This window comes from Lipomyces oligophaga (assembly GCF_038497815.1).
Source record: "Lipomyces oligophaga strain CBS 7107 unplaced genomic scaffold V1516scaffold_5, whole genome shotgun sequence".
NCBI lineage: Eukaryota > Fungi > Ascomycota > Lipomycetes > Lipomycetales > Lipomycetaceae > Lipomyces > [Lipomyces] oligophaga.
Genome location: NW_027117789.1, coordinates 1 through 10,209, shown reverse-complemented (window position 1 = coordinate 10,209; position 10,209 = coordinate 1). Strand labels below are relative to the sequence as shown.

General features: G+C 45.3%; 5 protein-coding genes across 5 annotated transcripts; 3 read left to right on the top strand and 2 right to left on the bottom strand.

The window, feature by feature from the left end:
• Positions 1-83: 83 nt before the first annotated feature.
• On the top strand, positions 84-1,667 carry V1516DRAFT_676174 (ribosomal protein S5 domain 2-type protein). Its single transcript, XM_066922376.1, has one exon. It carries the CDS (start codon positions 223-225, stop codon positions 1,624-1,626), a length of 1,404 nt encoding a protein of 467 aa, XP_066776503.1. The 5' UTR covers positions 84-222; the 3' UTR covers positions 1,627-1,667.
• V1516DRAFT_676173 (mitochondrial 37S ribosomal protein uS12m) lies at positions 1,617-2,255 on the bottom strand. The gene has a single exon (XM_066922375.1). The coding sequence runs from the start codon at positions 2,195-2,197 to the stop codon at positions 1,676-1,678; it is 522 nt and encodes a 173-aa protein (XP_066776502.1). The 5' UTR covers positions 2,198-2,255; the 3' UTR covers positions 1,617-1,675.
• Positions 2,256-2,783: 528 nt separating this feature from the next.
• On the top strand, positions 2,784-4,659 carry V1516DRAFT_676170 (alpha 1,2-mannosyltransferase). Its single transcript, XM_066922374.1, has one exon. It carries the CDS (start codon positions 2,940-2,942, stop codon positions 4,554-4,556), a length of 1,617 nt encoding a protein of 538 aa, XP_066776501.1. The 5' UTR covers positions 2,784-2,939; the 3' UTR covers positions 4,557-4,659.
• A 36-nt stretch (positions 4,660-4,695) lies between these two features.
• Positions 4,696-6,857, bottom strand: V1516DRAFT_384066 (major facilitator superfamily domain-containing protein). The gene has a single exon (XM_066918974.1). It carries the CDS (start codon positions 6,548-6,550, stop codon positions 4,835-4,837), a length of 1,716 nt encoding a protein of 571 aa, XP_066776500.1. The 5' UTR covers positions 6,551-6,857; the 3' UTR covers positions 4,696-4,834.
• Positions 6,858-8,933: 2,076 nt separating this feature from the next.
• On the top strand, positions 8,934-9,483 carry V1516DRAFT_664666 (uncharacterized protein; the record flags this gene model as incomplete). The annotated part of the gene is made up of 2 exons (XM_066920618.1): positions 8,934-8,948; positions 9,167-9,483. Coding segments are annotated over 2 exons (332 nt in total), but the record flags the coding sequence as incomplete, so codon positions are not given.
• Between the last annotated feature and the right edge of the window lie 726 nt (positions 9,484-10,209).

Sequence of the window (10,209 nt, the reverse complement as noted above, 5' to 3'; positions counted from 1 at the left end):
GTCCATTATCCATTTTAATGATCTAATTTATACATATGAACAAAGTTACTCCTACATCCCTAACTAGGTAATAATATCAACAGCAAACTCTACAAACACCGCATATCTCTTTCAATCACATGACTGAACACGTGCTCTAGAACTATTGAGCTTGTCAGGTAGTACTATAATGCGTGGTCAACGAATCTTTGGATTTTTCAATTGAGTAGCAGCAAAACGAAAATGGTTGATGGGCTTTGCTTTTCCGCTCCTGGAAAGGCAATGTTTGCCGGTGGCTATCTTGTTTTATACGAGGAGAATCCGTCGTTCGTAACTGCGCTCTCGGCTCGTATATATACTCTGACAAAGGCTATTGTATCAGATGCGCCTTTTCCAGAGGTTATCGTCAAGAGTCCGCAGTTTCTGGAAGGTGAATGGGTATATAGATTAGACCAATCGAAAGATTCACAATTTATAAGGCCGATACCAGTAGCTTTGGACCGGAAAAATCCATTTGTTTATTCAGCAATTGGAGTTGTTCTTAATTATCTTGGTGGTTCACGAGCTCTACATAGTACACTGCGGTCGCTTGAGATTATGGTTTTGTCTGATAATGCGTATCATTCTCAACCTAGCGACTCCGCTCCTCGATTTAACTCGCATTCAAAGCGAATTGTTGAGGTACCGAAAACAGGACTAGGATCGTCTGCTGCGCTGACGACGTCTATTTGTGCCGCTCTGCTGTCATTCTACTCAAATGAAGCTATTGATTTCAAGACTGATGAGTCCAAAGAGTTTCTACATAAAATTGCTCAGACCGCTCACTGCACAGCTCAAGGCAAAGTAGGTTCTGGTTTCGACGTAGCGTGTGCTGTGTTTGGATCTACAGTGTATCATAGATTTTCGCCTTCTTTAATCACGCAGATCCCGAGTCTACCTGAACTGGGAGCCAGCTTAGCTGATCAAGAAAACTACTTATCAATACTAGGAGACACTATTGACTGTGATTGGAAAGCCAGTCATCTTCCTTGTACGATCCCACCGCGGCTACGGTTATTGATGGGCGATGTTGCTGGTGGGTCTGAAACACCAGCTATGGTTCAACTTGTACAGAAATGGCTCAAAGGAGGTGGTCAAGAGGCCGAGGAGACCTGGAAGTCATTAGGACGTGCCAACCGTTCGCTGATTGAATGTCTTCGGGAATTAGATCAGCAGGCCATCAGAAATCCAGCCAAGTATGACTTGTTTATAGATTTAATTGTACGAAGGAACGCTGGAGGGACAGAGATCTGTAAGCTTGGATCGGAGAATGGGGAGATCGGCAATTTATTTGCAGATTTAATAAGGTCTATTGACGATATTCGATCAAACTTGCAGCACATGTCGGCAGGTTCAGGAGCACAAATTGAACCCGAGACACAGACGGAATTACTAGATGCATGCAAAGCAGTTGGCGGAGTACTAGGAGGCGTTGTACCGGGTGCAGGAGGATACGATGCAATTTGTCTAATTGTGGTGGAAGCTCTTGCTGAAAATGTTAGAGGTCAGACGCTTGGCCCGTTTGAGCGTGTTAAATGGCTCGATTTGCGTGAAGAACCTGTGGGAGTGCGTGAAGAGGACTATAGCAAAGTAGCGGCTTATTTGTAATTAACATATTATTCAATAATTTCTAGATATATACAACAAGTTTTTGAGATTAATTTTTTGGTTTCTTAACGCCATACCTCGACCGAGAAGTGGTTCTATTTGCTACCGCACCCAAATCTTTGCTTCCGCGAACTAAGTGATACTTGACTCCTGGCAAGTCCTGGACACGACCACCACGAACAAGTACTACAGAATGTTCCTGAACATTGTGACCTTCGCCCGGAATGTATCCATAAATCATTTTTCCGTTAGACAGCTTCACTCTAGCGACTTTTCGCTGCGCAGAGTTCGGCTTTTTTGGCTTCATAATGACGACACGAGCAATAACTCCTCGACGCTGTGGACAGCCAACTAAATCAGGAGATTCAGACATAATTTTTGTCGTCGTTTTCTTCTTGTGGCCTCCTCGAATAGCTTGTCGAAGAGTTGTCTGAGCAGGAAAAGTTGTGGAAAATGCTGCTGCGACCGGAGACCGAGCGAGAGGTATTCGAGCGTCCGTTAAACTAAGCATAGGTCGCCGAATACTGCTCTTAAACAGCGACATTGATCGAGTAAACAAAGAGGTAAACATTTTAATTGCGTCCAATGGTCAATAGATTTCAATAAGATTAGTAGTTTAAATAGGAAAAGAATAACCTCCCGCATCAGGTGCCGCATTATCTTGCAACCAGTCCCTCTGTTTACATATAATTGCTTACGTAATCACATATGATTACGTATATTTTGAACTACTGAACAAGTACAGGAAAAATTAAATTTTTAATTCGTCTTTTATAAAGCTTAAAACAAATCAAAATCTGCTTCAGAAATCAGTATTTCACTTGATGCGCACAAATTCTGGCCAAATTCCCACTAAACCCCTTCCTTCATCCAGAGTGAATAGTAGCAGCTCAGAACGACTGCGTCCATAATTAGACAACTTGAAGGAGCGGGTTTTTCTCTCTTTCGTTTCTTTGGTAGATCAGACACAATTTTATTGGCAGTAATCCACAATTTACTTGCTTGTAGACCATACCTTCAACGGCAATTGTGGTTTAATTCAGGCAAATTTTGTCTGGATACTTGCATTGATAGATACCTTTACTCTGATTAAACTTACGCGTTCGATCTACACGTGGAACGACTATAATAACCCTCACCAGACAAGTACGCGACCTATTTTTCTTCTCCTTTGTTTTAAGCTGAGAACTTGATACTAATTGTATTTCATCAACAGGCTTACATTACGTTAGATATTTGATTTACAATTGCGAGAGATATTAGAAGAAGTGATCCTGCCTTTGAGCCTTGTTATCACCTAGATCACCACTACCATGTCGCCGCGAACACCGACCTTTAGGATCGTCCGGTTGATGATCATCGTTACCGTGCTCTTAGTTGTTCTTTATAAACTCTCAAGTCCATCGACATTCTCAGCGCTTTCGCATCGTGTCTATCCTGGTGCGTCATCGGGAGAGGTTGCTGTTCCGGATGTGAAGGAGAGCAGCGAGCAAACCTCGAACGCTGGCGAGAAAGCGAAAGAAAAATCTGAGGAAAATCCTAAGGAACAGTCTGAGGAAAAACCTGAGGAAAAACCTAAGAAAAAACCTGAGAAAAAACCTGAGGAAAAACCTGAGGAAAAACCTGAAGAAAAACCTGAAGAAAAGCTAATTGTTGATGTATCTGAAGAAAAGCCGGAAGACAAAGCCAAGGCAAATCAGGATGAGAAACCAGCTGAACCTTCGTCTGGAGAACAATCCGAAGAACAAGCCGAAGAACAAGCCGAGGTAAAAGCTGAGCAAGAGGGCGAGCAGCAGCAATCTGAGGAAAAGTCTGCGGAGGAAGTTCCTTCAAAGGAGGCTTCCACAGAAGAATCTCCTTCGGAAGCAAAGCCAGCCGAAGACCATCCCGTTGCCAATTCGGAAATTTCGATTGCCGATACTGTCCGCATTTCCGAATCTGTGGCTCCCGACTATCAGCGTGCCAATGCTACGTTTGTGACGCTTGCCCGCAATAGCGACATCTGGTCACTGGTGAAGTCGATCCGAAACGTGGAAGACCGCTTTAATCGCAAATTCCACTACGACTGGGTATTCTTGAATGACGACGATTTCGATGACGACTTCAAGGAAATGACGGCGTCGCTCATCAGCGGCACGGTTAAATTTGGTAAAATTCCGAAAGAACACTGGGGTTTCCCTGAGTGGATTGATAAGGATCGAGCTGCGCAAACACGAAAGGAAATGGCGGAAAAAAATGTCATCTATGGCGATTCTGTTAGTTATCGGCATATGTGTCGATTTGAAAGTGGATTTTTTTTCAAGCAGCCTCTGATGCAGGAGTATAAATATTATTGGCGTGTAGAACCTGATATTATTCTTCACTGCGATATCGATTATGACGTCTTCAAATACATGGAACAAAATCAATTTGACTACGGTTGGACTCTGTCCCTATACGAATACCAAGAAACGATCCCAACCCTCTGGGATTCTGTTCGCAAGTTCATGAAAGAGCATCCGGAACACATTTCACCAAACAACCTTATGGATTGGGTATCCGATGACGAAGGCTATTCTTATAACAAATGCCACTTCTGGTCCAACTTTGAGATCGGTAACCTCGACTTCTGGCGTTCGAAGTCGTATCAGGACTTCTTCGAAACCCTCGATCAGGACGGAGGATTTTTTTACGAACGCTGGGGTGACGCGCCCGTTCATTCCATCGCTGCTTCGTTACTCCTACCCCGCGAAAAAGTACACTACTTTGATGACATTGGTTACTGGCACGTTCCTTTCACCAATTGTCCCACGAACAAAGAGGACCGTCAAAGACTCAAATGCTCTTGTAATCCATCCGATAACTTCTCCTGGAAAGGCTACTCTTGCACAGGCAAGTACTATTCCGTCATGGGCATGAAGAAACCAGCCGAATGGAAATCTCAATCTTGATTTTTTTTGATTTACTACTTATTACATTGAATTGCAATATTTCTTATATGCACATCTTTTTTTCAATTCTACTGCAGAAATACAAAATTGATTATAAAATTATTATATTTATCTTCTTTTACTCAAGCCCGATCTATAAATAGGCGAATATGCTACATTAAACCCGAACCATCCAAATATCAAATCTTCTGCAATTTGATTGCCAGTCTTATATGGCAATACAGAAAGAATAACGAAAAATAGAAAAAATAAGCCACAACTCTCTATCCGAATATAACTTAAACGCTCTTTTCACCATGCACAGTAGCCTCCAGCTTCTCATCTTCAGGTGAGTATGCAAACCTCGACTTCTGTCTGATCCGGGCTCCAAAAATATAAAACAAATATGGAATCAAACAGCATGCAAGCGAAATGAACGCAAGTAGTGAACCAGCCCATTCATTACCAAGGCGATGGTACATCTGGATCGTAAACAACGGAACAGCTGCACCCCACAAGGATCGTAAAAACGTCTTGGCTGCAAGTGCTGATGCCGCATGATGCTGGTAGGAGTCTACAAGATAGTTGTTCGCTGCATTGTACAACAGACAGAATCCCAGTCCGCAGGGAAATCCAGCAAGACATGGCCCAACCCAGACCAAGCGCGGATACGACGTCCATGCGAAGATAAACAAACCAATAGGAACAAACCAGCACGAGATCATCATCGGAATCAATCGAACCTCTGCCGGTGGATTGCCGTTGTGTTTCCGAACAAGATACTTATAATTTTGATTGACAAACGGCGCAACAAGAGTCGAGGTGAGTACACCGACGGCGATAGGGATAAACATTAATCCAGTAGAACCATTACGGAAGCCCTTTCCTTCCTGGAAAACAACTGGGAAGGCGAAGAAAAACATGTACAAAAGGCCGTAGATAACCGACATATAAATCGAAATCAAAAACACAATTGGCTCAAGGAAAAGCAACTGTAGGGGACGAATCAAATTCGTGCGCATCATCTCACCAATAGGACGACGGTTAAGGTCAAGATCAGTCTTGTAGGAATCGTCACCAGTTTCCTTGCGAAGTTTCTTGGCACGACGTGCAAGAATGGTTGGAGCATACGTCTCTGGAATCGTAAGAGCAACAAGAGCAAACACAGCTCCCGAGAAAATCAATAGAACATAATAGATCCAGCGCCATGAGACATGATCGCCGATATAACCACCAACAATCGGACCGATACAAGGACCAATGAATGGAGCAGCAGAGAAGGTTGCCATTGCAGTACCGCGCTCTTCGTTGTCCCACAGATCAGCTAATGTACCGCCGACGATGGTCATCGGAGCGGAGAAGGCGATACCATCAATCAATCGACAAACCAATAGAGTTCCTATGTTTTGAGCAACAGCACAAGGTATAACAAAGATGACCGCAACAGCGACCGTAACAATATATACTACCTGTCGTCCCCATAACTCAGACGCAGGAGCAAATACCAAAGGACCGACACCAAAGCCGACGACAAACAGAGTCACAGTCAGAATGGCGACCTCCTCAGAGACACCAAAATATACAGCAACTGCATCCATGTCACCAGTGACAATAGCAGAACCAAGAGCGACATCGAAGCAAAGAAGAGCGACAACCAAAGTGCAATACCACTTGTATGCCTTTGACCAGTTTTTAGGATTCCCAGGATCGTTGGGTGTAAAAGTGACAAGCTTGATACCATCGGGACGTTGAATATAACCTTCAGCATGAGGGGAGACGTACTCTGTAAGGTCGGCCGTCGAGCCAACGACGCCAACAGGGAAATTTGCAGCATCTAGTGGTTCGATATGAGTAGCAGCGGTATGTAAATAAGGCTGATTGGTGTGGACAAGGCTTAAAGGATTCGTGACGGACTTCTCGAGAGGAACTTCATCAGGACCATTTTCAGAGTACGACTTGGCGGACACTGCAGACGCAGAATCTGAGTCGCGTGTAGAGGATGAGGGCTCAGGCATTAAGGATGCAGGCAATTATAGTGAGAGGAAAGAGTCAGATTGAGAGAATGATGGAATATGCAAAGAGGGTAGGCGTGAAAAGGGAGGGAGAACAAGGAAGGGTATGCAAAGAATTGAATGGAACAGAACAGATTACAGGCCAAGCTAGAAGGATATCACCGGGTTATTATATATTATTTGAGCACTCCAGGCAACAGAATAGAGGATCAGGGGCGTTGAGAGAGAGGTTGGGACGAGTGCAAAAAAATCCGTGCCGAGTGCCGGGTTCTGGGAGGATGGACCGACTGGGAACGGATATGGATGTCACGAACCTTGCAGTGTTTGCGGAGTTAGAGGGAGCAGCCCGGGTCGATAGGCACGAGGAACGACGGTAGCTGTTAGTTTATTCAAAAAGAAATAACCGCTGTACTGCGGAGCTCGGAGGCGAGAGACCTGCTGAGTGTGAACTCGATCTAAAATGGCTACATTACGAGCTATTGCTGTACGGCATGCGACAGATCAGACGAGGCGATAATATTTAGCTATTCAGCCGAGCGCGAACGAGATGAGCTGCCGAAAAAGGCAATTCAGCTTTCGAAACCGCGGATAGCTGCCATAAGCACACAAATGCTTGCTCATGCTGGAATCGCCATCCTGATGCGATTCCAGCTGGATCTGAGATGTATTTCGCTAGTTTCGATTTCGATCTTGTGCGAATGGGCAATGATGACACAACGCTGGACAAAAAATAAAACGCAGTTTGAAATTCCACCATCCGTATAGCCGACCCGCCCAAAATCCTCTGGGTATGTGTGCTGCCGCCAGGATGTGATTGAACAATGAACGCACCAAACCAGCGAAGAGGTCGTCCTCCTAGCGGCCGACTCGAACGTAACTGTCTTTTGCCTGTGCTTTGTGTTCCCAGTTAAAGTGTGAGAACGCCGGCCAGGAGTCGGAGGAGCGGAGCCACAGCGGCGAGGAACTGTGGCTTGACAATAGCTGGGAAGGCTCTCTGGCTGGCTATTGTGCGTGGTCGGACAACGAGAATGAGATCGATTGTTGTCGATGCGATCTGAACAAGATGCGGAATTTGAAGCTCGATTGAATTCCAGCAACATCTGGCAGAAACTCCGTTGTGTGGGATTAGGCTTTCCCGTGACCGACATTCGCGAGCGAAAGGAATTAGTGCAAGAGTCGGTCAATCTACATGGTATAGAGCAAGTCTCTCACAGCAGCACAAGGTGAACTTGATCTACCTGTGAAACGATTAAACATGCGAAAAATAATATAAGTAAACCAATCAGTCGGATCTCAGCTTTTCCCTTCACCACTAATCATCTCCAAATCACCGTCGTCTGCGCTCTCCGTTGAAATCCAATGTTTGACCAAACGACTACTCTCTTGTCGCGTAGCCTGCCTGATGAAACAAATTAATTATCAAGCGACAGACAATGACCGTCTAAACTAAGCTTCGATGAGTTCAAGCCTTCTGTGGCTGACACTTGATGCGGCTCCGTGTCGGTCGGTTAATCGGCACAGCAAGTTGCAACGAGGCTCTGGTCGAATACGTGTGCCGGATTCCGCATGTAAAAAGAGGTGCTGATTACGGCATTTGCTTCATGATACAGGCTACAAAAACTCGATTCCAATAATCATTTATTTGTCTATAATACAAGAGCTACCAAAACGACCGCAAAGCAGTAGCTATTGCTCCAGCGAGCACCGAAAATTACAGCTCTATGCAATTGGCAGAGATCACAGCCAAAAGCACAAATCACCCACACCAAACTTTCATTGTCCCATCAAAATGAAGCCTACCTATCACTGCTTATGTCATTGAATTACATAATCAATAAAATTGATTAAGTAATTTGAATTATTAATTGATTATGTCATCATTGTAGCCCTACTGAAGCCCTACGTCTACACGATCCCCTCGACAGAATGTTTGTGCTCCGCCTCTCCCCTCTCGGTTTCCCTTTTTTTGGGGACCGCCTCTCCTCTTCTCTCCCCGCTCTCCTCTGGCATGTGCTCTTTCCCCTTTCGGCGAGCAGACAAAACTCTAATATTACGCAGAATCCAAATTTTATTTTTAATTTATTTTTTTATTTTTCTGCGTCTTTCCTTCGTCCGTCGGCGGTCGGGCTCTTTGTTTCTCTTTCCCATCATCGACTATTGCTACTAATTGCTACTCTATACGTTGCTCCTACTTATCCAACTGGATTATTCTCCATCAAATTGCTTTCTCTCTACACCAGCCTCCACATTATTTTCCGATTCGCGTTCTGCACATATTTCTGTCTAGTGCTCGAACCGACCTTATTCTCTAGCGCAACATTGTCCGTCGTCGCGTTGCATCGCACAGTCGACTCGTCCTCCTGTATATACATCGATATCCGCACCCATGGCGGCCATCTCTGTACGTTCAATTCATCCCATTATCTGTTTTCATCGATTCCGTCAACAATCACTTCTGGAGCTGTTTGACAGCCTGTCTATTGGAATCTCCTTCCAGGATCGAGCTGGCCGGGATGGATCTCGCAGCTCTGGTGCGGAGGGCATGGAGATATTTTTGGCGCAGTAGCTTGATCCGCGCACTCCTCATGATCTCGATGTATCAGCTAACACGCAACTTAGGATATCCCATTTTCCTCCAGTGCGCCGACACGTCGCCGGACGTCCGTTTCGGTTGCACCCTACTCGATTCCGGATGCACGCAATCATGTTTTATCGTCGTCCACGTCGTCCTCCGCCTCATCTGTATATTCCGCATTCGCGTCCCCGCCCTCCTCAGTATCTTCTGCCGGTTCGTCAGCATCCGTTCTCTCGCGCAAGATTCTTGCTGCTCGGAGATTTTCCGAAGGAGAATCGATCTCCGGTCGTCTAAAAGAAGAGCTGAAATGCGAGTCCTGCGGGAAGGGCTACAAGCACATAAGCTGCCTCACGAAACATCTGTAAGTTCTACTGTTTCTCTCTGTTTACTGTTTACATCTACTTCCCCATCCATCTCTTTTGCTACTTCTCGTCTTTCGGTTCTTTTTGGTTTTTGCTCCCGTCCTACAAACTCCGTTGATTTGTTGTTTAATTGATGAATGATGCTCATTCATCTGATTTGCGTGCATTGACGGCATTTGCTCCGTATTCAAGCCCTCTGCTTCCCTGGCCGGCCGTCCTGTTACCGGTTCCGGCTCTGCTACCCACAGATAAGGGTAACTTGCGCACAGCGTCTTCGCCCTACTTCTTCGGCCCGACAGGGTTATATCAGATCCGCTGCTACGTGCACGTCAAAGATCCGCAATCCGAAGCCAAGCAGATTTTCAATTAGTGTGAACTTTTCGGTTGATTTCCTGTTTTGAAGCGCATCGATTATCACAGAACATTGTTCGTCAGCCGGTCTGACTATGACGAGCTAATTTGGACTGGATTCGAGGCTGGGGAAACCGTTCTCACATATGGCTTAAGTGTCGTGCATATGTGCAGTTGTGTCTACGTTGGCGTTCTCGACCGGTTCTGGCCTGTCTATATTGACACCGTCAGCGGCCTGCGCGGGGGGGGGGGGGGGGCGGCGTTGGGTTTTAATATTTATTCAAAATTTAACCCCCCCGCGAGATATGGACAAGCAAAGTGGGGTTTTGGTTATATTTGGTGTTTATTATTATTTCTGCGCAGGCGGTTAATTT